Source organism: Platalea leucorodia (genome assembly GCF_965183815.1).
Source record: "Platalea leucorodia genome assembly, chromosome: 3".
Lineage (NCBI taxonomy): Eukaryota > Metazoa > Chordata > Aves > Pelecaniformes > Threskiornithidae > Platalea > Platalea leucorodia.
This window is the reverse complement of record NC_138825.1, coordinates 96,070,605-96,098,311: the sequence shown is the minus strand read 5'-3', so window position 1 is coordinate 96,098,311 and position 27,707 is coordinate 96,070,605. Positions and strand designations below refer to the sequence as shown.

The window sequence follows — 27,707 nt, the reverse complement described above, 5'->3', positions numbered from 1 at the left end:
GAGATGATCGTTCAAAGTATAAGCAAATTTCATTATTTGTATGCTTTTCTTCCATAGCCCTAAAATAGTTCAGAAAAGCTATTTTTGTCTCAGTGGTTTCTTTTTCTGTTTAAGTCATTGAGAAACATGAGAGACTAGAATATTAATTTTTTCTTATATTAGCATTGCTTTACCATTAGTGTAAGACCAGATCCTCAGCTCTGTAGATCTGCATAACATATTCGTAAAGTGGATGAAGCTGCACCTGTTTGTATCACCCAGAGGTCTATAGACCTTAAATTGTAGCTGACTTTACACTGTGGAAGCACAAGGAGAATGAAACCTTTTTCTGTTATGCTGGCTGCTTTTAATAAGATAGTTTGCAAACAGAGCTGTTCACTTGACTGACTGAAAATCTTGACTGGACTTTTTGTAGTTTGAGTTCTGCATTATCTGAATATTATACAAGATTTTCTTCGTAGTCTATCACTGATTCTCTTCAAATAGTTCAGGCAGGGACTGAATTATATCAGACACTCCTAGAAGCTGAATATAAGCAGCAGTAAGAAAGGCAGGCTCAGAACTATTATCTGAAAGTTGGTTTCTCAAACAGCTTGGTTTCTGGACAAATGCTGAGTATCTTTCTTTGTGATATATTTCTATTCACAATTATAAATTTTAAAACTGTGGTTGTTTCCTTCCATTCTGTAATATTCTGGGAATGAAAACAAAGTTTTGAAGGTATTTTGGCTTCAGTCATTGCTCTTTTGTTGTATCCCAAAAGTCTAAAGTTAGATTTCACTCCTAGTAAGTGAGCAGTGTTAAGGATTTGGTACTCTGCACTCAAAGTATCATTTTGTGAACGATAACTTCAGAAAATTGGAAACAAATCAGAGAAAGAAAAAAACCTTCTAGATTTGCTAAGCAGCTAGTGACACAGGAATCACTGTGGAAGACTTACACAGCGTGAACGAACAATAGGTCTGTCCCATAGGAATAAAGGAGACAGCTAGGTAACAAAACAACCGATGACTGATAAGGAGTTACATGGCAAGCTGACCAGAAACTTTCAGAGAAATGTGTAAGAGAAATAAGGTAAGTCTCATCAAATGTGTCAGTAAAATCTAAGAGATGTGAGAACTGAGAAGAAAGCACAGTATTATTCAGGAGAAAAGACTTCTGTAAATTTATTTTTATAAAAATGAGACCATGTTCTTATGACAGTTTTAAGAATACCTTAGGTTCCAGTAATATGGTATGGGTTTCCAGAAATACTTAATTCCATAATAGTTAATTCTATAATAATTCTATACATGTTCCAATATTTCTGCTTTACCCATATTTTATTCAAAACACAGCCTCAATATTTTTCTCATAAGCCTATTGTCAGTGGTAGAAAACATAATATAGGAATTGTTTTGACCAAAATATTACTGAAAACAAAGATAGACTACCTTGTTTGTTAACAAAAAGATAACAGTGCACAACTCCTGCCGAAGAATAGTTAATGATTTCGTACTGAACGTAGGTTTCTTCAGAGGCAATACTAGCTACATAAGATGAAATATGAGAAGGGGGAAGATTCAAATAATTGTCAACAACTAAATAATAAAATTAAACCTTTGGATTTTGTTTTGTCTCTGATTACAACACTATTCTACAAGACGTTCAAAAGCTTTTTCTATTGCCTTTGTTTAAGATAATTTTGCCTGTGGCATTGAATTAGGATTCAAGAGAGGAACTGTAGTTCTAGCTTCATTTGTGCGCTACTGTGTGGTGTTGGCTAACTTGCTTCAACCTTTCGTTACCCTTTCCCATATTTGTTAGCTGCCTAGGTAGATCGTAAACTCTGTGAGGTTGTGCATTTCACTTGCTTTGTCTGTGTGTTGTACAGAGCTTCCTCAGATCCCAGGTGGGTTGCTTGCCTCTTGGAGATGCATCTCCTCTCACCAGTAATGTCAGATGAAGACTGTGCTTCTAGACCACTGACTTTGTTGAGTGTTTGTGCTTAGGTGGGATGAATTCAGGCCTATCATTACAAGGGTTTAATGTCGTAAATTTGAGTACATGCTCTGTGTGGGAAGATACTGCTGAATCACATCATCAGTGAAAGAGGCATCTGCTTTTTATTTGTCAATTTTAGCAAATTTACCTCAGTATTTGCTGTTTGCCCCTAAATTTTAGCAATTCTCCATGATTTTGTACAGCTAACTCACATTTATCTGTGGGTGTGTTATGAATAAATTGTGCCATAGTTACAGAAATACTTGAACTGGTCCTGAGCAGAGCCATCAGGGCTAGCGAGGCTTTTTAACTCAGATATAATACCACTCCAGCGTGACTGTAATGTCTCCATGGGCAACATGAGTTGGAGCCTCACAGATGCTTTAATGTGGGTGGATGCCTGATTAGTAAGCTCTGCCAGATATACTTTAGCTTTGGGAAGAACTGGTTTGTTTTTTATGCACAGCATTCCTTAATCCAAGGTATTTGTACAATGCACTGAAAGGCACAGTCAGCCAGGGACAAGGAAAACTTCTTTGCCTGGGCTAAGTGATACTTCTTCCAAACTCTGACTTCCGCCCGCACCTCTTTCCTGATAACTCTGGATCTTGGGAATGCCTTTTACTTTGAACACAACACACTGGTGCACAGATTATCTCTGTCACTAGGCTAAAGTTAAAATGTTATCTTGAGTTCTGAAAAGTGTGACGCAAAAGCACAAAGGTAGTACGCGTCCAAAGAGACGGGAAATCTCTGATATTACGTGTGACTTGCTAATATAAAAGAGAAAATATGGTGTATATAGGTATGCATATATATGCATGTATATATTTTTTCCAGGAAAAAAACACATTTAGCATTCAGTATTTGGAGGAAAGTAAGAGTTTTAGTTCTGAGAATCAACGCCTAAAGTGTTGATTAGTGAACACAACACGTTTGAAATGGCCACAGCTGCATGACAAATATACTTCTCAAAGAGCTCTAAGCTTTAGCAAATTTATGTAATTTATAATATTACCTCCTTATTATGTTAATTTACACTCCCCGAATCAGAACATTTCTTTTGTTTATAAGGTCATAATAGGATGGTAATTGCATTTGCTTATGTCACCGGAAGGCTTATGTTTATCAAAATCTGGCTTTTCCCATTGTACCACTGGCCTGATGTAGTCACTTTTTGGGCATGTCTGAAACAGTGTTAGTATTCTAGATTATGAATATAACCAACTTTCTTTGGGTTTTGCCATTAATGGATCTCTTGCTTTTTTAGAAGCACCAACGGTCTTGATTTACGATTCAGGAATGCTGATGGTGAGGCAAATTTAGCAAGCAATTTTTCTGCCCAACTGTGATTCATATTAGTATTGCTGAGCCATCTGCAAGGTATTCTTTGTCCTCCACAAAGAGAGGGTACAGCTTTGTGCAAAAGTCTGGTCAGTTCCCTTACTTACCTCACTCTTCCATCAGCAGAAGTACAAAGCAGGGAAGACAGACAGTTTCATAGGTTAGGTAATGGGATGGACAAAATCTGTAGTCTGTTCCTGCCTCTGCTAGAGATTTCCCATGCAACCATGGGTGAATCACTGAATTGCTTTCTTCCTTATCACCCCATCTGCTACAGTGATAGAATTTCCTTTCGCTTTTCCTTTTTTTTTGTTTTGTAATCGCTTTGCTGTAATACAGTGGGGTTACAATTTTCCTGAAATACATATAATAATACTTTTAAACAACCCATGGCTTTTCTCTGGTCAACTTGGAATGAGTTAGATTTCAGTAACTAGCATTTGTCAGTACTTTAAGTTGTGAGACAGCTTCAGCCAGATGTTTGCTTCATTAATCTAATTTACTAAAAAATCGTAAACTGGGAATCTACAGTAAAAATACAAAGAGCAAAAGGAATCTGTAAGTCATGACCATGTGAAAATAAAACATGAAGCATTTGCAGAACTTCTTTTTCCCCATGTGGTTCTGTTACTATGAAATTGTGAAAATATTTTTTCCCTTTAAATGGTATTGCAATAACCAGTAAAAGACCACTTTGTTTTATATCCACTCAGTCCCACGTTATTGACTATACTTGCTTAATTGCCAACTTGTACTGAAACATGTTTCAAAGAAACAACCTGCTTTTTGGTCTTCAGAATATACAGCTCTCTTTTGATACCTTCTAGCACATTTCATGTTTCAACTGTGGTTTCAGAACTGATTCTTTCACGTTCAGTTTAAGTTTTAGAAAAATCTTTGAAAATTTTAGTGTAAGATAAGCATCACGGCTTATAACATTATAAGTATCATCATCTTCTGATAAATGCTTAATGTTATTGATCAAAATAGAGCGACAAGAAAAAATTCAAACCTATTAACATTGGAGCTACAACCTAAAGAGTGTTTGTTTGCTGAAGAGAATAAAGGCACGCATTATATCAGATAAATACCATCACAAAGACAGATATTATACAAAAATTACAGGGTTTGCATTTTTGTACTTCATTCTTAAAATTAAACCAAATGGTGTTAACATATACATCGCAGGAAAAATTAGAACAAGATTGAAGACTTACTTTTCTGATATAAAATATCTATTTTACATTAATGTTTCTATTTAAATTCTCATTTCTAAATGTCAGCACCTTATGAGATATGTCCTGAAGACTATTTGATGTCAATGGTGTGGAAAAGGACCCCAGCTGGGGACATGGCATTCAATCGATGTCCTCTCAATGCCACAGGTACAGTATTACTTTGAAATTATATGATGATAAAAAAGGGGATAAATCTTTTGCATTGTGTTCTAGACATAATCTTTACTAAACTCGTATACATATGTATATGCATATATGTGAATATATCTCTATAAACCCCACATATTTACATATGCATATATATACATATAGTACATACATGTACATATAATCTGTCTCTTATAGCTTATCTATATGCATGGGTCTGTGGTGTATATGTGTATACACATACATATATGCATTATAGACAGAAAAAGCTGAGAAGAAATCAATTTGACAGGATCTATTGGGCAAAGTGATGAAAATGAGGCAAAACATAAAAAATCTTTTTAATTAGGAAAACACTGCTAAAAACCCACCAAGTGAACACTGAAATGTATTTCAGAATCTTATACTACTCTCTATGTACTGATGATCATTGCATGAAATTGTTTCTGTGTGTGCTTTTAAAATAGCACGGGATGTAGTTTAAATAAGGTTCATTCTTTCCAATTGCTCTCACTTACATAAATATTTTCTGTCTTCTTTGTGACTTACAGGCACCACTAGCAGACGCTGCTCTCTCAGTGTTCATGGAGTGGCCTTCTGGGAACATCCAAGCTTTGCTAGATGCATATCAAATGAGTACAGACACTTGCAGCATTCAGTAGGTGCAAAGCCAGCTTTAGTACTTGCTCTGTTTATTCATTACTAATCATTGGTGTGAAAAAAACTTACTTATTTACTCTCAAGTCAGATTTCTGATAAGAAATGCCAGGAGTAAAATAGACCTAAGAAAGAATAATTTATATAAATGTATATTATTCTGATCTTGTATATTGCTGGTGTTTGAGTGAAAGGAGCTTTGTCTGACTCTAGAAATGGAAAAATTAATCAGATTCCCTTTTTTCATGTCCACTGTGTGAATTTTTTATAGGGGTCAGAGGTAAGACATATTTTGGTTTATTAGAAAATGAGATGTGAATAAATGAGATTTACTGGAAGAGTGACCTGCTGAGTGATTTTATAATACCTTGAATTCTTTAATTGCACACTAGGAAGTCAGAAATGATATTTCTTTTTGCTATCAAATTTAGAATTTCACCTTCAAATGTAACAATGGGAAAGGATTATAGGGTAAAGCTATTGCAGTGTCTGGGAAAAAGTAAAGTAACTCTAGATGAAGAAATATTATGGGATTTTTTCAGTATGCTTAACAAAAAGTTTCTTTGCAAAGCATATGCATTACACATTTATCTACTGCCTGAATATGTTTATATGCATAGATGCAATACATTGTATATATTGCATTATAAATATACTACCATGGTATATGCTAGGTATATTGATTGCATTCTATTTCCATAGCCGAAGCATTCAGCCAGGCTAATACTATTGTGGGAAGAGCTCCTTTGAAGATTCACATGGACAATGGTTTTTGCCTGCATGATATATTTTACTGACATTCTTATTACTCTGCCTCCTTTTCCAAAGGCCACTACTCCATTAATCATTCAGCAAAGGGGCACTAATACAGCCGTGTGCTTCATAACTTCCCAACCTCTCAACCAAGCGCAACACTTTTGTAGCATGTTTAGAAATCTTTGGTGGCTTGAAAAGTAGTAGTCTGGCTATCATTCCTCAAATCTGACTTGCCACTTAGAGGAGATTTTGATGAATTCCTTTGAGCTGCATTTCTGTTTCATTAGATTCCAACTTAATTGAGGCCTGGGGTTCAGTTTCAGGGTAAACCAAAGCAGTATTTTTAAAATAACACAGAATAAAGTGTCAAAGCAATTTTCCCCACTACAGAGAAGCTTTCCTATTTTATATAGCTGTCTGCATGTTGTTCTATCCCTTTAGTGTTCACGCTGGAAAAAACAGTAAGTTGGCTGTAACTATTTAGCATTTTATATTTTTGATATTTTATTCTTTTGCAACAGCTGCATATAGTATGTCTAAATGTACTTTATGGGCTTGGACAGCAATACCTTTGTATTTCATTTGCTTAGAATCTGTATTTTGGTAAATAGTACAATAAAGGCAATGACTGTAGGTAATATATATACAATTTTGAATACTAATAATGACATATTGCAGAACAAAAAATTCACATTTTGTGATTGAAAACATTGAGATATTTCAAAGTAAAGCAAATTACTGCTCTTTTACTTGCTATTTTTGCATTTAAATACTATAATCTTCTGAAATATTTAAAGGATTTTGAAATATTTTAAAGGATTTATTCATCTTGACCTGCCTGAGCAGAAGACCATCCCTTTAGAGTTTTGTTCCTCTGCTCTTACCATTTTACATTTCCTATTAACATTTATTTATAGCATTGATCCTCATGCCACTGAATCTGTAGTGATATTCAGCCTTTTCTTTTATGTCATTGCTAGAAGTCATTCATAAACAACTCAAACAGTGGGAAATGCTCTTTCATGTTATTCAGTGGTTTGACTTACCTGGCTGACTTTTGGTGAGGCACTGATATTTTTTGAAGAGCTGCAAGTCTGCCTGACAGGAAGGGGTCATTGTTGGACAAAAGAAGGCATTTCTAACCCAGATCAGATTTATCCATTCTTCTATATTTCCTTTTTCAAAATATTAAATACGATTAGACCACACTGTGAAATAATCTTTTGCTAAAGAACATTTAAAAATAGCTAAAGCTTCTTTAAAATTACACAAACATCTAAACATCATCTTATTGCTGCACAAAATTTCAGTCTAGTTTATATGCATACAAATTAAAGGAGAAAGGTGGATTTCTTTTACACCTGCGAGCTGTTCACAAAGAAAATCAGCTTGTCTTACATCTTACTGCTTCTTGGAGTGAACAAGACAGCATATTTAAAGAATCATAGAAAATAGAGGAAAAGACCTATAAGGTCATCGCCCTGCAAATGTAGGCTTGTCCCCCCACGATACATATGTCAGCTCTATAAATCCCTGAAAACAGGGCTTTATAAAGAAGCTGCTGACAGACGGTGTTGCTATAATAAATATGTGTTCTTATGAAGGCATTTATGAGATGCCTCAGTGTGCTTAACTTAAGAATAATGTTATTTTCCCAACTTAGACCAGGAGTATTAGGGGCTGTCACTCAGTCCTGTGAATGTTCCTGTAAAATCTGAGTCTGAGCTGAATCCCTTTCATTTCTTACCTGAAATACAAAAAAAAAAAGTAGGTGTATAGTCTTAAAAAATGGTATTTCTGAAGTTGATTTAAAGCAGTTGATATACATAATTTACATCCAATAATTAATACATTAAAGCGTGCCCGCCTGGAGGAATACAGACAGGTCTCTGTCTCTTTGCCCTCCAAACAAGCCACATATGATCCATAGCCAGCTCAGAAGTCATGTAGTTGAATTCACATGGTGCTGTGCCCAAGCAAATGCTCTCTAAAGAAAAGGTTTCATATGTTGGGAGCCAGAGAATACTGCCTTGGCCCTGCTAACCTGGCTACACAGATTCTGGGCTGGAAGCTTACAGTTATACTAGTAAATAAACTAAACAAGGTGACTGCCTAAGCTTAAACATTATCCTTGCAGTCATTTACACTGTTTAACTGTTTATCTGTTAGCATACTCCCTGACATGATTTAAGACCATACCAGTTAACACTCTCCCAAACAATGCCTAGCATCCTTTAGAGGACAGCCTGTCAGAGAGACCATTCCCAACAGGCAATAAAACCATCATTTTCTGGGACAGAGGAGGGAAAGAGAGATATTAGCTTGAGGGTTACAAGCTGTCTGTGCTTGTTGGCCTCAGGGCTAGACAATATTCCCATGGCTATTTTATTTACCTGTATTTACTATTTATATAGTAAAAAACACCTTACATTTGGGCAGCTTGGACTGTGAGTAGAGAAGTTCAGGCCTGCATGTGTCCATCAGTGAGGCCACACCTGGAGTACTGTGTCCCATTCTGGGCTCCCCAGTACAAGAAGGGTATGGTGTTACTGGAGAAAGTCCAGCTAAGAGCCACTAAGATGTTTAAGGGACTGGAGCATCTCTGCTACAAGGAAGGGCTGAGAGAGCTGGAGCTGTTGAGCCTAGAGAAGAGAAGGCTAAGGAGGAATCTTATCAATGTATATAAGTACCGGAAGGGAGGGTACAAGGAAGACAGAGCCAGGCTCTTTTCAGTGGTGCCCAGTGACAGGAAAAGAGGCAATGGGCACAAACTGAAACAGGAGGTCCTGTCTGAACATCAGGAAACACATTTGCGCTGTGAGGGTGACTGAGCACTGGCACAGGTTACCCAGGGAGGTTGTGGAGTCTCCATCCCTGGAGACATTCAAAAGCCATCTGGACATGGTCCTGGGCAACCAGTTCTAGGTGACTCTGTCTGAGCTGGGGGGTTGGACCAGATGACTTCCAGACGTCCCTTCCAACCTCCACCATTCCATGATTCTGTGATTCTGTGACTCCCATGACTCCAGAAAATTGGAAATTCACACAAGGCAGAAATCCTGAAGAGTTAATTCATAGACTTCCATTCTAATATCAGTATGATTTTTACTTTCCTCCTAAAGATAACCTTTTCCTACAAACGTTACCACAGGTTTTCAGCAGATGTCCATATTAAGCCAGATTCTATGCTATATATAGTGTAGAATTTTACCACATAACCACAGGTGATTGACCTCTGAAGACTGTTTCCTTACTATATGTAGCTACAGTAGGTTCAGTGCCTCATGCACAAAGCCTCTTGTATTTTCAGTTTTCTTTATTACTCACCTGCAAGTGACATAGGACAAATTTCAACCCTTAATAAGCAGTATTAAAGTACCAGAAACCCAGCTAGTGCTGCATGTTCTTCAGCTTGACTCAAGACCTATGGAGACCAATGTGGTACCTATGTAAATCATGCTAAAATAGCACTATCTTTTAATCTCAAAATCCATTTGGAAGTCTATTTGCAAAGTCAGTAAAGTTAAAAATACACTCGTAATGCTAAAGATGATAGACTTTGTTCATAACCCCCAGACCACGAATAATTTAGGGTTTTTTCCAGTCACTTACAGAATGTGCCAGGCAGAATTACTGCCTTTACTCAGGATAGGCATGTACTGGCACTTCAGATGCAGGGTACTGGCACCTCAGAAGAAAGCAGGATTTTCCATTGGTCAAATGGAATTGTCTATATATGTGGGCCACTTTTTAATATGTATATCCATATTGTACTTAACATTCTATTGCAACAGTTTCAGAGTAATTCACATTCTTTAATATATCTCCTCAACATATGCTTGAGATCAGGCTCTGCTACATCTCCATTTTTTGTTGATGGGGAACTGAGTGAGACCAAGTAAGCAGGAAATTTATCACTGGTCTTCTGAATAAGTACGTAGCCACTGCTCCTTCTTAATGTTCATACCTCTCCATATGCAAGCACAAAAAATCCCTGTCATGGTAAAAATAACTACAGGGCCTCTGAAGAGACTGTACACTGGAACATGACGAAACAATGAAGAGGAATGGTTTGGCTTGTGGAGTGGAGATTGGCAGTCAGCTTACATCTTCTGAGGGCACAGTGCCCTACACGATTCATGTGTAGGAGCTTGAGTAAAAGCAGTTAAGAGGATGATGGACTTCAGCTATGCCGCAAACATGCAGCCTGTACTTTCATTAGTGTACTTTACCTTGTGCACTACGGAATACAGGTCCCTTTTAAAACTAGGGATGATAATTAGACCTCTTTGAATAGCAGAACCAATTAGTCATGAATAATTTATCCAACATTTGGTACAAATCAGTAGTCAAATGAATTCAACTAATACTGTTTGACCAGCTTACACAGCTGGTTGACTAATATGAAAAATTATTCACTGAACAAATTAAAGGACAAAAATGCCAAAATCCATGAAATAAATCCTTGGGAAATTATTGGGTTAGTTCTAATAATAATACTTAAAGAACGTAATTAGGATTATTCTTACTAAAACACTGTAAGTGGAAAATACAAAATGATAAATAGGTATGCTTTGTCTTCTGGAATCATGACCTAGAGGATCAAGCAATAAGCTGATGAACAGAAAACAAAACATCACAGATTATGTATCAATTTTTGTTTTGGATTTCTTCTATTGCCCTAGTGTGTTTGCAGTACCTGCAGCTTTGCATTAAGAAAATGCTCTTAGTCAAGCATGGTATTTCAGGACTGTTACCAGTCATCTTTGCAGCTAAGAAGGACTATTTTGCCCAGTGATGCACAATTTGTTAAATGTGTTCTTGAGAAGAGGAGGCTACAGCCAAGAAAGTCTTCCAAGTATCTGTTTTATTGTGGATGGAGATGAAGTAAAGTCATAAGGTTGAATAAGACCTAGTGGCAGTGGATATCCTTTCTTCAGTTCCTTCTGGGTAGTTCGTTGTCACATACTGATCACCAGATTTCAGTTAATAAGGAGAAATTTCCCTGCTTTCTCTAATTTCAGATTATGTTCTCAGAATTTGGAGTTTTGGAGTTTTTTTACCCTCTGTGGGATAGACATGGTTTGGGTTTTTGGACCATTTTACCCAATCGATCACTGCTATAGCAGAAGTTATGAACCTTGTTAAAGCCTGTTCTCTCTTTCTACCTTTGGCAAATAGTTTCATTTTCTGAAAACTGAACTTCTTTGGTCTAACTAGCATATTTTAATCTCTTTAAAGAGTATCTGTTGGTAGTTTAATGGACTGTTATATATAGAAAGGCAGATTAGATGATGATCTAATGACCTAAACTTAGACTGTATAATATTATGAAGTATTCTCCTCATTGCTTGTTATCTTCTTTTGATCTGGAAGCAGAAAACGGTCTGCCTAATTATTTTACCTAAAATTGAGCTAGTACTTGGTTAATTTGGACTAGTATTTTCTGAGATATATTTTCATAGAAGAAAGATATCTCCAAATTATTCTAAAGTATTATTCTGCATACTTGAAAATTTATAAGTAGATCAGACATTACACAACTCCACTGACTGAATATACTGTTAAGTTAGGTTTAGCATCACCATGAGAGATTGCAAACTGAATCTTGTGGCACAAAGAAATTAAAACAAAACACATACTGCATGTATGTATTTTGGCTGCCACAATCTAGCCAACTGGGCTGTGTAGCTGATACTTTGTGACAGACCAAACTTCAAATTTAGTCTTTCGCATTTATTTCATTTCTAGGATTTCAAGTGTATGTTAGTAAGCTATGAATTGTTCTTGCTGCAACAATTGCTTCGTATATAAGGCAATATCTAATTTCTGGTTTGGGCTTTATTGCTTTCTAGATGTTAAGTCTAGAAAGGGACCGTCATGATTAATTAGCATGACTTCCTGCATGACCTCTTCTTGAACTAGCATCTCTCTCATAGGAAGACATCTAGTCTTCACTGTAAAAAGTAATGCAATGGAGAATGCATTCTCCAAGGCTTTTTTTTTTCAATTTTCAATTCTCATGTTCTTGTAAGTTTCAGCTAGCACACCTGAGGTGGGTTGGATCTGCTGAGAAATTTCATGCTCTGCTTTGATGCTTTTTTTTTTTTTTTTTTTTACTTCATTTATTTGGATAAACACGGCAAAATCTTTCCTCAGAAAAAGAAATTCAACTATTTTTACTATGATTGGATGTGAGTGACTGCAGGACCAAGAATAGAATCAATGATTAGGAGCCCACAGGCCTACCTGATGGTATCCGAGAAAAAAAAAGAGTCACTGAAATGCCACAAATAAGCGTTAATTTCTTTTTCATACTCTCTTGAAGCCTATCGAATTTGGTACACTACAAGCAAGAAGACTAAAAAGCAAGACCCCAGCATTAGGAATATCCTACATCATCCTTTGTATGAACAACTGCTTCTGAGAAGCATAGCTAAAGACTTCATCTATTCTTAATCCATTCTATGGATGATAGCCACCTAAATTAGAAAAAAATCAAGCCAAAACAAAGAAACCACTCACCCTCTCCCCCAACCCCCAAAAAACCCAAAACCAAAACCCAAGAAACAGAAGACTTGAATCGAAGCTAATGCAGAAAATTAAAATGAGATTAAAATAGTTTGGTATGGAAGAGCAATGAGTTTTCATAGCTTATGAGATCTTTATGAAATGAATATCTGAAGCCTGTATGACCATTTTTAATGAAAAACATTAATGAATAAGGTCTTACCACAGAGTATTAGAAACTGATTTTGTGTAAATTGAGAAAATATTTGAATATACAGGGCTATTTCTATTTTCTACTCTGTTATGCATGCATTCTAACTGATAGGATTTATTCAGTCAGAAAAAAAGATAATTTTGTGAGGGATCTGCTTAAAAAATATTGGTAATATATCACTGACTCACCACACACTGGAATAGCTCTTTCGCTTAAAGTAAGACTTACTCTAAATGGCTTTTGGGCACTAGTTTGGAAGAGGCTTGTACTACACTCATAAATAATGAGGAAGACTAAAGCCTGTCATCAAGACACTTTGTTTCTGAAGGTCATCTCCAATATTATCAGAAAATGTCTACTAATACAGCCCATTTTCTGAACCTATGTAGCACAGTTTTCAAACCTGGATGATGAAATTCTACGTTTAGTTGCTTCAATAAAAATAAGGTACTAATTTGTGCCAATTTGAGTGATATAACACCTAAATCAAACATGCATTCGTGCAAACTGGGCTGCTTTTCTATCAGAAAGAGGAAGTTGGAACACCAAAAACCTCTTAACTCTTGAGTGTTAGGAAGGAAAAATCTGCATATGAAATATCACACTGGTGTCAAGATATTAGCACTTATGAAGGAGTATGGGAACTTATGCAGGTGAATCTTTGCATATCAAACTGATAATATAGCCATAAAAATGCATTTCTGCTGCTTCTAGTTCATACTATAATTTTGTTTCTCCTTTTTCCACAGCAGTGTTATTCACAATTTTGCAAGTGCTTGGCTAAAATATAATTTGATAAAAAGAACTCTGAGGTGAATAATGATTTGCTCAGCTGCAGCTCATTAGAGATGATTTTGTTTTTCCAAATTATATTACAAGGGCAGCATATCAGCCTGTCCATGTACTCCTCACTGAAATGACTGCTGTACTCTGGGGAATGAAAGGTTTCCTCCTAAAAAATTTACTGCTCCTTTTTTGCTAGTTTAGTGCTTCATTTCTTTTTATATAGCTGCAGAGCAAAGCAGCCAGGCTTATTTTTGTAGATTTGAATGTACAGGCTTCAATAACAACATTTTTGTTCTGCCTCAGTCTATCCTTATATTGGTATACACCAGCTCTTCATCTTCACCTTCGCAGTCTTTGATAGGCAGGGGACTTATATCAGTAAATGATCTGCTTTCCCTGCCTTGTCTCCCTTGTAAGACCAGAATATGCAGGAGTCAGCTCTGTTTTATCACCTACGTATCTTGACAGGAGGATGGCAAACTGTTTTCTCTCATCAGAAAGCAACTGATGAAGATATTGTGGCAGGCAACAGTTTTCCCCTGCCTCACTAACATTTTCCCATTCTGCATGGGAGAAGATTAAAACTTCAGAAAAAAGCTAATGACTTCAGTATTGCTGTTTGCTTAATGGTGAGGCCACTCATTTCATTGTCAGAAAGCTCTGCTTGCTCTGCCCTGCCCTGCCAAACTCATTGCATGGACTGAAATGTTGAGGTTTTGAATGCTTTTAACACCATGTTATAAAGTTAGCATGGCTTTCTCAGTCTCCTAGCAGAACTGCTTCACTCTGTAAATAAATATGCACTTCACCAAAGAGAGCAAATAACCCAATACTTCAGCCACTCATATAAAATATGTAGGCTAGAAACCAACTGCTCCATTAGAAGTGAATGGCTGCTTTTTTCATAACTAACTGTATTACAATAGGCACCAGAAATGAGCAGGTTAGGATCAGGAGAGTGAAATGTGTTTAAAGCTACTGTGGTACCTTCTCCATTCATGAAATTATAGTGCTTGATCTCACCAACATACACATGCACCCCTATCTTATAGATGCTATACAGTGGGAGGAAACATTTACCTGCTATTCTGCGTAAGCACATCAGAACTCAATTCAAGTGGATAAGTTGCTTTTTTTACTTTCTGCTTTTGAATATCTGCTTTTTAATAGCCAACCAATCCCACTTGTTAAATTCAAAGAAAGGTCCCCACTATCATCTCAGCATCCATAATCATCTTTCTACATCTGGTTTACCAAAGAGTAATCTGTGTGTTAAATGAAATGTGCTCCTGTGGTTTCTGCTGCTGCTGTGTCTGCTGCAGCAGTGAGCAGCTGAGTGTTCCCCGATCACATTGATATTCCAAGCCAACCAACACTGCAGCCAACAGGCGAACTCCACTAGGGTATGGCCAGAGGGAAAACAAGAGATGAAGGCCATTTAGGAACTCAGCATAGCAAGAATTAATCTAATTTTCCCTTGAAGTCTACCAGAACTGCAGGAACCTTCACTCCAACACAGCTGCAGAATGACTGCAGAATTTGGCTAAGCAGCTAGCAGCAAAGAAGTGGTCACAGAACCTTACACTTACAGTTGTTCCCCTGCTTCTTTGTCCACTACTTCATTTGCTGCATTCCCCCACCATGTTTAGTCTCAGATTTGTTAAGCATGTGAGGCACAAAGGATTTTTCTCTTGCTTATTACTTCATGCAGTACTCCCATGCAGAAATTACGGTTCCCCAATAATGCTAATTTCCTTGAAGAAACCATTCAGGTTTGTTCTACAAACAGAAGTGAGTGTCATTGGAATGGCTGTATAGAAACATAAAATCAAATAAATATAGAAATCAGTTAAAATCAAATAAACATAAAAATTGAAGCCGTTAATAAGAGCTTTATGTTTTAGGGACACATACATACTTGCCAAGATGACCATGTACTATAAAAAAAGAAAGACGACTCATTTGTATTATGTCCCTTTGTGACCCCCAGCCTCAGCCATTCAGTCAGTATGGAGAGCCAGGAGACTTTACCTCAAGCAATGTTACATCTGTCTTAGAATGAAAACAACCCTCTCAGAGTCGTCATTCTCTTCCTCTCAACTCTTGCTCTTGTCATGTTGCATTATACATAGATAACACAAATCTTGAAGACATGCACTCTGGTTAAAAAAAGAAACAACAATAACAACAACAAGATCTCTCACACAGCATGCCAGTGTGAGCAGGATTTAATCACAGATAATTGGAGCATTTAATAGCAGTACTTAATAAAATAATAATAGAAATCCTGGTCAACAAGCACAGTGATAAGTATAAGAAGAAAAAAAAAACAACCCCAAAAGAAGTGATCTGTTTAATGATTATTCATTTCTCATCCCTAGAGCCATTTGTTACTCTACTGAAGAGCAGTCTTATCTGTTCAAAATATCTGTTAAGATATTTTGTTGAATCCATGCATAAAAATACTGAAACTTTATAATGACTTTCTCTGTCACCTATGTCATGGCTTAACCCAGCAGGCAGCTAAACACCACACAGCTGTTTGCTCACTCCCCCGTAGAGGGATGGGGGAGAGAATCGGAAAAAAGGTAAAACTCCTGGGTTGAGATAAAGACAATTTAATAGGACAGAAAAGGAAGGGATAATAATAATAATAATAATAATAATAATAATAATAATAATAATAATAATAATAGAATATACAAAACAAGTGATGCACAATGCGATTGCTAACCACCTGCTGACTGATGCCCAGCCAGTTCCCAAGCAGCAGTCCTGCCCCACCCCAGCCAACCTCCCCATTTTTTTGTTCAGCATGACGTTGTATGGTATGGAATATCCCTTTGGTCAGTTTAGGTCAGCTGTCCTGGCTGTGTTCCCTCCCAGGTTCTTGTGCACGTCCAGCCTCCTCACTGGCAGGGCACTATAAGAAGCTGAAAAGTCCTTGACTTAGTGTAAGCACTGCTCAGCAACAACTAAAACATCAGTGTGTCACCAACATTATTCTCATCCTAAATCCAAAACACAATACTATACTAGCTACTAGGAAGAAAATTATCCCAGCTGAAACCAGGACAATGTCTTTGGTGGTCATATCTCAAGGACTAGAATAAGTGGCAATATTGATGATGATGATAAAAAAAAAAGAATTATGGGTTAAAGTGGCAAAAAAAAATCTCTTGAGCAAAATAATAGGAATCTTGTGAAAGAGGGTAGAGAAAGAACAAGCATCCCTCTGAGCTGTTCACATTCTTCTCCTAAACGCATGTTAGATTTCCACAGATACTAGAGGATTTTTTTCAAAGATTCTCCAATACACCTCATCACATATAGAAGAGCACATACGATTTCTCTGGTGTCTGTGCAGAGATTCAGTTTGCCTGAGATGAATGTCTAGAACAGCACAGGATTCTATGTGATTAAGCTGGCTCCTTTTCTCTGAAAACAAATCACTGTTTTGAGGAGTATTTTGCCTGAGAAAATTTAGAAGTGTATGACTGTGGGATGACTATTTGTATATAGTGAAACAATCCTCATTTTTCTTTTCATCAATGTAAATTTAGAATAAGTTCCTTAAAGCACAGGGTTTCAGTGATTTCAGCTGAGTGCACAGAGGCAGATTGAGGCACAGTATCTGCAGAAACTTGTTGCAGCAGATTGCACACCATGACAGTGGATAAATACAGGAAGCTTCAGGGCACTCCTTAAACTTTAATGTTTCTATTTGGGGTAAATTATAGGAGGCTTTTGTTTGGGTTTCAGAATATTTGTAGGGACCTGTTACAGAATTGTAGAACTGAAAGGAAATTCATGAGATCATCCAGCCCAAACTTCTGTCCCATCAGAATCCGCTACACTTGTATTATTCCAGCATTTTGTTTTTCTTGACTGTTATTAAGGCCTCCAGTATGGAAGACTGCATAGTCTTTTCAGGTTAACTGTTGTATATCATTTCCTTTACAGTTGGAAAGTTTTCCATAATATATACCCTTAATCTTCCTTGACACAATGTATACCAATTACTTTTTCCCTTTTCTATTATAAACAAAGGGAATATATGATTTCCCTCCTCTCTGCAGAAACTGTTTATTTATTAGTATGTTATCATGATCTAGATTGAGACTACTAACTAATTTCATTCATGACAAAGTAGAAAATTATTGTGTATTGCTTTAGCAATCTCCTTCATAAAATGTTGAAAGTATAGAAAAGGAAAAAGACTATTGTATGACATCAGGTTATAAATATTCAGATGCATACCTGAAGATGCATAGCTGGATCTTTAGACGCTACTCTGTTTCTTTTAAAAGATGGATGAAATAATATTCTTGAACACTAAAACAGTCTGAAAATAAACAAATAAAATGTAAATAATCAACTATATCAAGGGAAAGTAAATGAAACTTCTAGATTCTGTGCTAAAATAATTAAAGAACTGTCTGCCAATAATCAGGAAAAACACCCTGTAATGAAGTTTTTCTCAAATCTGAAAGGAAGAGCTTTCTCACAATGACATCGCATTATAGTTTAAACACCAGCATGCTGCATGAGTTCAGTTCAGTGCAGGATTATACCTACGGGAATATTTCAGCTGCCAAAAATATACTTGCTGCCTTTTTAATTTACGTGCCTAACTTTAAGCACACAGACTTCAGCATTTTGGTTCCAACCTTTGTGGACCTCAATGCTGGTAACTATAAAAGTAAGTTTAATGCCAAATCATTAATTAATATTTATTGAGGGGATACTGTCAATTCCAGCCTCAAGACTAGAAGCCACAGAGGTCAGGTAATGTGATTCAGAGCATCCAAGACAAGATTTCAGGTGCTCTGGGATGTTCTCTAGAGGATCGAGCACTCTTAAGAGCTTTTAGGTTTCTAATACAGTTGTGTAATTAAAGTGGGTATAGCAGGTGATGTGAATATTCCTTCCTGTTCTGCATCTTAAGAGTGTGATGAAAAATATTTTACAAAATATTACTGTTGGATTGTGGAGGTGCAAAGCAAAGTGATTTGCAGATTACAAGCAATTTCAGGATATATTTTTATTTCAGACTTATCTTTCCTCACTTCTATCTAAGGCTTCCTAATTTAGGTTCTTATAGTCCCCACTAACATAAAATTTATTAATGACATCATTAGTAATACCTAGCCATGAATCCAACATCATCTTAAAAAATAATGAAAAAAGGATGATGGTGTAGTTACTCTTCAAATTAATCATTCTTTTCAATCTTTTATAGGTTTTCTGAGGGTTCATTGTTTTCTGTTCATTTAAACCATGTCTAGCTGTTAAGTTTGCAGAAATTACTATGCAGTAATAAATTTGTACTCCAGTTCCGGAGGCCTAGAAGCTCTGACTTTGTAAAGAAGCATTTTTATTATATCGTACGTTCTGATAAATCGAGGGACAAAAACAGTTGGACCCTGAGTCAAAGTCCAGTTAAACATTTCAGTAATTTTTCAAGTATGCAGCCATATAGTGCAGGCAGCTAGAGGTTGGGCTGACAACTGAAGTATCACTTTAACAGCTGCTTCATTTCACTATCTCTCGGCTCATAAACTTTATTTTTAATAAGCCTGCCTGTAAGACTACTAAAAAATGACCTTCACAGAGAACTACAAGGACCTACTGTGGTGACCAAAATAGCTTTCGTGGACAGTGCATAATGTGACAGTGACCATAGCATAGAAAATAAGCAGTATGGTGAGAAAGACATTATACTAACTACTGATGAGAATATTCTGTGTTTTTGCACTGAAAGATTCATGTGGTAGCTGTGCAAGTAATCCACTACCTTCAACTCATACTAATCTGGACATCTTCATTGGCTTTAATAGTGTTGCACCAGTTTACATCAACTGAGTGAATGGCGTGTGATTTCAAAGTTGTGTTTAGGAGCTGTAGGCTGTCTTACAACAAGAAAATACATTATATAATAAACTGATAATAAAGAGGCTGCTCATTCATACCCTGCCCTGCACGTTGCTTGCCAGTCTGTAGTCAAACCTATCTACTAAGTAACTCTAATTTTCACCCATTTCCTTACCTAAACAAATTGCAACCTTCTGTTTTGTTATGCTGCTAGTATGGTTAGGGTATGCTGCTAGTCTAACTCAAGGCAGCATGGGCCTGCTGGGGTAGCTAAGGATCAGAGAAAGGAACTTCTGGGTTGCAGCTTGAGAAGGTGAAGAAAAGGTGCTCACCAAACTGTGTACGAGTGGTGTGGCCCAAGGGAGGAAGGGTACTTGTGCTGGGAAGCTGAGCTTTCTGGGTATGCCATTTTTTTAAAAACAGTTCCAAATTGAGCTGTAATTTTAAGAGCCAATAATTCTGAGGTACTGTAAACCACCTGCACCGCAACCCTGGCTACTTCTGAAGTAGGTGTAATAATTTAGTCCTGTGGCATTGTGGGCACTTGCTAGACCTTTTTTATTCTTGTGTCCAAAAGCAATCAAAATGTCTTGCTGAAAGCACTGAAGGGTATACTACAGCTCCCACTTCTGCTGCTAGAGATCTGTAAAATTTTTCACTGAAAACAGAGCTTTACTTGTTCAAAAGCCTAAAAAACAGTCAAAACTGTGATCATTTGAATTTATTATTTGTATTCCAAAAGCAGTCGAGACCAAGACTTCTGTGTGCTATGAATGGTCCAACACCAACAACAAATTTTGGCCCCTGCCATCTTTAAAATGTGAGTTTAAAGTCTAGCAGGAGCATGGAAAACAAATGGAAGGGTGAACATACAGATGGAGCAAAAGGAAGCAAAATAATGCAATATAAAATAACATGCTAAATAGTTCGACAGCTTTCCTACCAGTGTTTTATACAAGCATAAGATAACAGTTGAGTTTTTATGAGGACTGATCACTTTTTTGCTGTTGTTACTGGAATTAAAAGAACCTCTTGATTCTCTCTTAAGCTCTGCCTTCAAGTTGTGTGATGCCTTTCCCATGGTACATCCTGAGGCACTTGTTAGATTTGGGAGTTCGGCTTTATGGACTGTCTTTTATGTTGTATGTCTTTTGGGCTTGAGTAAAGACACACTGAACATTGTTAATCATCAAAATCTGGAAATACGCTCTGGGGTCAAGAAACAGTTGGATGAGTTCCAGCAAAAGTTCTACTATTCTGTGTTACTGTGCTAGCTGATGCTCTTTTAATTTGCTACCCAGACACAATGTATGAGCAGATGAGGCAAATGGCAACATTTCACAGGAAAAATCACAAATCAAGTTCTTGTTTGCTTTCGCTTGTTCCCAAGAAAGTAGTTCATAATGTTATGTATACAATATCAGATCCCTGAATTTACTCAAATGAATTTTCTTCCATTCTCACACCTTTTTCTCTACTATTATTTTCCTACAAGATTGCTTTCAAAGCCTCCTTCTAAAATGGATAGAAACCGCACAAAAGGATTTCTGCAAGCAAGCGTCTTGCCTAATTACTTATTACAGTATTCTGAAGACTGAGGGAGGTATTTCTGCTGAAATATTTGTTAAAAAACCCCAATTGCCTGCCTCAGTTCTCCTCACTGAAATTTTTGTTGAAAATATTTGATTGTACAATTATGCTTGTACCTCTGTACTCATGGTATAGAGTAAATTCATTCCCTGTCCATGCTGCAGCAGGCAGGTGTTCTCCCAAGTCTTGAGTATTTCTAGGGTTTGGGCAAGCTTGTTGTGGTCCATAACAATCCCCAGCTGCTATAAAGATGACTTAAGGCCATAGACATAACTTGAAGCAGCCACTTTGCCCAGCCCCAGCTGTGTTACATATATCTAGTTTATCTAAAGACTGGTTGAGAATGTAACCAAAACATGATCCAACACCATGAAAAAAACCATTTAGATCATGTATGTCAGAGAATGATTGCATTTTTTAAATTGCTTTCATGAAAGTTATTTTGAACCCTTTTAATCACTGTACTGTTTTTACTATATATTTTATGCTTTTATTTGTTTGTTTGTTTAATTAAGCCCACACATCCACACAAAGTGGCTGGGGAGATCTGGAGGTGACAAAAAGTATCTTTACACTCTTCCTTCCACTTCACCATCACATTATGTTACATTAGTCATCCTTCCCTCTATATGTCAGTAATAAGGCCAAGTTAAAAAGCAATTGAAAATGCATTTAAAGAGATGGTGTCGGCATTTTCATTGCCAGTTACACAGAATTTTCTCTTCAGCCCTCCTGCTTAGAGTGAGGTCTGTTTCAGGTCATTTATCTTTTCCTTAATTTAGCGTCAATTTGGAAGAACTTGTGTTTGTATACAGAAATTCATATGCATATTTAAAAATAGTTTGTTTAAACCATGCACTCTTTTTCAGCCTTGGATGGCCTTGTGACATCTTTGTGTTACACCTTCCTGGGATGCTGAGTCAGCTTTAAAAATTAACCAGATCACAAGTTCAGCTTCTTATCAGAACGATTCTTCTACCAGCATATGCGTTTTGGATTACCTTCATCACTAGCCCTGTACAGATCTGCTGGGAGAGCTACCACTAAAGTATGCTCTCTTGTCTGATGCACAGGAGCAATTAATAATTTAATTTACACTTCCTGAAAAAACAAACAGGATTGTTTCAAGTTAGCACCTTTGCATTGTTAGTACTACAGAAGAGAGCACCATAATCAGCTTCCACCTATACCATCACTCTTGTATTAACTAGCCAAGCTGGGCTGGCAGAGATGAAGAGTATACTTTCCTATAGTAAACTAGATTATAACAAGGACTGCCTTAGGATTTACCCCTTTCAGAGCTCTTAATTGTTTAATAAGTGGCAACAGTGGTTGTAAAGCTGTTCCTCTGAGGAAGACCAGTTCCTTGCTACATCATGGCAGTAGATTAAAGCTGCAGTTCAGCGCATGGAGTTCCTTTGAGAACATGGATGTTGAGAAATTATTGGTGTCCAAAGAGAAGTAAATGGGTGAAACATGACAACTTCAGAATCTTTCAGTATAAAATCCATGATTCTCTGATAAACATAATAATTCTGTCATCATAGTCTACTATTTTGTCTTCTCTTTAACAGAATGAACTTTGTTATAATGGCTTTAATATTTAATATTATAACAGCTTTAATATTTAATATTTTTGGCTGTGTTTAGAATTTATCATACCTTTTTCTCAGTAAAGTAGGTTCTGATATTCATTTTGTTCTTCTGGTACAGATTAAAGAGCACCTCGCCAAGGGACAGAGGATGTTGGCTGGTGATGGCATGTCCCAAGTAACCAAGACACTATTGGATTTAACTCAGAGGAAAAATTTTTATGCAGGGGACCTTCTGATTTCTGTGGAAATTCTCAGAAATGTTACAGACACATTTAAAAGAGCAAGTTATATCCCTGCATCTGATGGGGTGCAGGTAAGACAAACATTGTAAGGGTAATGCTTCGATTGATGGAGTTTATGTCAGTATACTGCATGTCACCTATTTTACCCACTGAGGAAACTAAATCTTCTGAATGATAGGCATAAACATTGTTCACATTAAACTGAGATAGGAAAAGATTCAGCCACATTTAATGACACAAACTTCCAGAACAACGCAGCAAATGAAAAATGTAAAATTCTTTCTTTGCAACATTTATTTCAGTATCTTTCTCTTTCAAGGTTTGGTTTGATTGATAGGGATGTGTTGGTAATTTTTTGCACTGAGCAATTCACTAGTGTTGTTTGTCCTAGTTCATTTCAGTTCAAAATCTATCCTCAGTGTTTAGTTATGTAATTCTGGCATTGGTTCTTCAGTTCAAACAAATAAAGCTCATTAAAAGTGTACAGGAGTGATGGATAGTACATTTGATATGAACTTTCTATTTCACATGCTAGATTAACTCTTCTTGTGCAAGAGGCCAATTAAAATACTGTCAGAAGTAAAACCACTATAATTATTTCTACATAATGGGATGCACAAGTCATTGTGTAATGCTTATGAAAATAAATATTTCACAGGACTTCAAGATCAAGATATTGATTTCATCTATATCTGAGAATTTTAGACACTTTTCAAAGACTGTAGATGTACTTAAAAAGAATACTAAGAAGGTAGATGTATATATTATTTATGAAAAAGAGAGTTTCATGATCATTCATAAATTACTAATGAAGTTATTAATGCAGGTCATGTGTATGTATTTGTTTGTGTAAAGGTAAGCATAGATTATAAATACACTTTGGAATATATGCATGCAGATAAATGGAGGTATCTTGGAAAAGACAATTTTTCCAGAGTTAAGTTTTTCAAGAGCTTGGTATTATATTTTCAGTTTTCATGTTTTTCTATGCACAAAGAAAAATGAACTTCCATAATAAAACCAACATTTCTTGTGTTGGCCTGCAGCCAGCTGAAAGTAATATTTTTTGAGCAGTGCTTTTCAAAAAGTATTTTAGCTGGACAATCTTTTTTTTTTTTTTTTTTTTTTTTTTAATTGAATGAGAGTCAATATCTTTGCCTGCTTTCATTAAGTTTTGCTATTAAACAGGGTGTTATTTACTGAAAAAAATTTGTGCGTTCAACAATCTGACAGCCCAATGTGACTTCTTCATGGTTCACAGGCACCTTAGAAATCTTTTGTAGAACCAGCCTTGAGAAACTGCTTGGCACAAGTGATTTTGTTCATGGGCTTAGCAGATCAGGTCATTTGCAGTTTACATACATTAGAGAGAATTTTATTCTTTTTCCACTAATGACAGTGCCAAAAGTTCTGTTCACTTTGGCAATGTAGAGCTGTTTCCAAAATTCATAATAGTATTCTGGCAGAACTTAGCAAAATGAATAGTACTATTTTAATAATTTTTGATTAATCATTTTGAAGTGAAGAAATGAGAAAAGGCAAAAATTGGTAAGCCATATTGCGAAGGAAATAAAGAATGATTTCTCAAACCAAAGAAATAATTGTATTTCAGGATTTAGATGCCTTAGAGCTCTTAAATCCCAGCTGAATAAAAGGCACTGAAACTCAAAAAAAAACCCAAGCAAGAAAAAAAAAAAGTTTAACAAATTGCAAGCTAAGGTAAAATACAAAAACCAATGCATAGTGTTCAGGAAAGTAAGTGAAATCAGAATTAAGCATATGTTTTGCACAGGGGATGTACTAAGCAATGTTCCTGTTACTGACTTCTGATGATACAAAATGAAATCCTGGCTCAGTAACATCAGTTTAAATTTTACTGTCAATTTCTGAGAAAGCAGGATTTTCCCATATATAAACATATATCATATGCTACCATACTCTGGAGGATTGTATTTAATTTTTATTTTCACTGTCACATATTTTCATACTTTCTAGTCCATCATCAAAATAAGTGACAAAAAGGTGAAAATGAAATTAATTTGCACAAAAATACCAAGATTATTCTTTCTGAGGAAGCTCTATTCTATTTTTCGCACTAGATAAAGAGTAGAATTTCTTAGGTGTTGGGTTTTTGTTTCAAAGACATTCTCAGAAAAGCATGAGTGAGGTTTAAAATCCTGAAAGTCATAATTTATCATTTCGCATCATATCAGAAAAGTAGATTATGAATTATGGGTAATAGGATTTTTTAAGTTCCATACAAAAACAACACTTCCACTTCCAGTAAAACTGAGAAAGGAAAAGTGTATATGTCTGAGTATATTTGTTTCTTACACATTCCATCCATCTGGATAGTCCCTCAACTGTCTGTAATATCTGGCTTATATCCAGTATTAATATTCATGAATAATGCAAAAGATGTGATTCAGAGACTCCATAACAAAAAGAATGAACAGAAAAGTGAGATCAAATTTGAAAATTTCAGGCTAATTACTCAAAACGAAGATGCCTCTGCCTGACGTGCTGCATAGAAAATGCCACTTGTTTAGGCAGACAGATACCAAGAACAAAACAAAGCTTCTAAAGTATGCATGTCTAGTGCCAAGTTATTTATTATATATGACTGTTTCTCTTTTTGCATATTTTAACCTTTTTTGCAACAATATTTATGTATACATCATATATACAGTGTCAGGAAGAAAAATAGCCATGTATGAGGCAGTTAAACAATAGGGAAGGCATCCTGTATCAGTGACTGAAAACAGCAGTACAGTAGCAGAAATAGCAGAAGACACGAGTCATGCGATTATTCTACAAGCAAGGTCTTTCTCTTAATATGGGAATTACTTTAAAACACACTGTGGAGGTACACTGAGGCTATGAGATGGCCGCTATGCTATTACTTGTGTAAGAAGGATTCTACCCAGAAGATAATTGAAATTTTAAATAAGCATAATATAAGCAACATTTTGGAACACTTTCCAGAACTGGTCTAAGAGTGCTTGAACTACCTTCTAAGGACAGGATGGCAGGAAAGGAACTACCTTTCAGGACAGGATGGCAAAGTGAGTTGTACAATCCCATGATCCAGCGACCAACGGGAAACAAGGTTTCTCCCCAGAGAAGTTAGAGCAGTATAATCCCATTTATATTAGCCACAAGGACCATTGCTGTCAGTCAGGGATTAACAGGATTGCCCAATGCTTTTTTCCCCCCGCCTTCCCCCTCCCACACACACATTCCCTATGCTGAAGTCCAAAAGTGGAGGTGACTTAAGGCTATCCATTAATTTCTTCTAGGGAGGAATTCTTCTCTAGCTGTATAAAAGGATTTATGACAGCTTTATGCCTGCAGAGAGGGTCAAAGAATTTGGACTGGAACAGAGAACTGAAGCCATTGTATTACAGAAGAAAGAGATTGAAAGGAAGGAAATTAAATTAGGAAAACATAATTGTCCATTCCTGACTGTAACTGGCATTATCCTCAAAAAAGCCTAGGCAAAAATAAAGGACTTCAAAATTTGGCTCTGGCTGTCACAACATTTTCTATAGTGGCCAGTTCAGTAATACGTAAGCCCTGCCATGACAGGAAGGAGCTTGATTCTACAAGGAGGTCCAGTGTTTACTGCAGTAATACCATCAGATCACATCCATAATGCTTCTAAAATTTTCCCTTCATACCTGTCAATCATTTTACTAAAGGACAATGTTTCTTCCTGCTTTAATGCAATGAACAAGAGAATAGTCAAAGTAGGTGAATAGTCAAAGTAGGTGAAAGACTTTTTAACCCGTATTCCCCATTAACATTTTTTGAGTGTATCTTGTATCTATCCATTTTTGAAACAGCAAAGCCGTTTAATGCTCTCTCTGTTTAATTCAGAAAGCACCAGTATTTCTGACTGAAAAATCTTCATACATCTCAGCCTCCACTGCTACCATAAATATGACATCAACCAGGGATAGAAATAGAGAAAAAAAAGATCTCAAGAAGCAAGATATTCTGTCACTAGGTCATATACATCATTTATGATTTATTGTCAAGTACAAAGTATATATTAAATCAGGTATTGCTCATCTTCTGTTTGTGCTTGAGTCTAGGATTATTTATAAGCTTTTTCACATATATTTCTGTTAATTATTGGTCATTTTAATGCTTTCATGTAACCAAAATAAACATAAAATTTAATAAACATATAACATTATTAGAAAAACTGTGGAATTTATCATCTGCAAGAAACATTTATAACTCCTGAGTGTCTTTTAGGCAATCTAGACTACTCTCAAATAGATTTCATTATACGGACATGGATACTTTTGCAATTAAGGCTTAGACTGTTTCTGCAGGGGAATCAGTGGCTGCAATGTAGTGTAAAACTAGCTTTGAACCAGCTCCTTAGTATGATAAATTATCCCACACTGAGCTCCATGCTGCTGCAGCTAGACTGCTGCTGGCACCCTAACAAGTTAAAGCTAGCTAAAATTTCTGTCCACTGCATCTCCATCGTATTACACTGGAAGAGTGCAGAACTATCATGCTTTAAAAAGTGTTTTCCTCAGGCAAAATCCCCCTAAGGCCAACTCTGCCTAGTAGAACTCTTTGCCAAAATCATAATGTCCTAGAGTAGATGTGGTTATAGTGCCATGAAACTGCTTTGGCCAGTATAGTGTGTTTTACTTGGGGGACCAATAAAGCTGTACATTTTTCCTAGCTGAAGTTGCAGTTACACAATTATGATTTGACATCCTGGTTAAACTGGCAAATCCTTTGTAAT

At 36.4% G+C, this 27,707-nt stretch overlaps 1 protein-coding gene across 1 annotated transcript in view; it reads left to right on the top strand.

Moving 5' to 3' along the window:
- The window catches only part of ADGRB3 (adhesion G protein-coupled receptor B3), a gene marked incomplete at both ends in the record, with an annotated part of 462,480 nt that overhangs the window by 199,813 nt on the left and 234,960 nt on the right, over positions 1-27,707 (top strand). Inside the window, 3 exons of the mRNA XM_082307720.1 lie at positions 4,611-4,712; positions 5,264-5,370; positions 22,813-23,007. Coding sequence (XP_082163846.1) covers positions 4,611-4,712; positions 5,264-5,370; positions 22,813-23,007 — 404 coding nt within the window. The remainder of the gene's footprint in view (positions 1-4,610; positions 4,713-5,263; positions 5,371-22,812; positions 23,008-27,707) is intronic.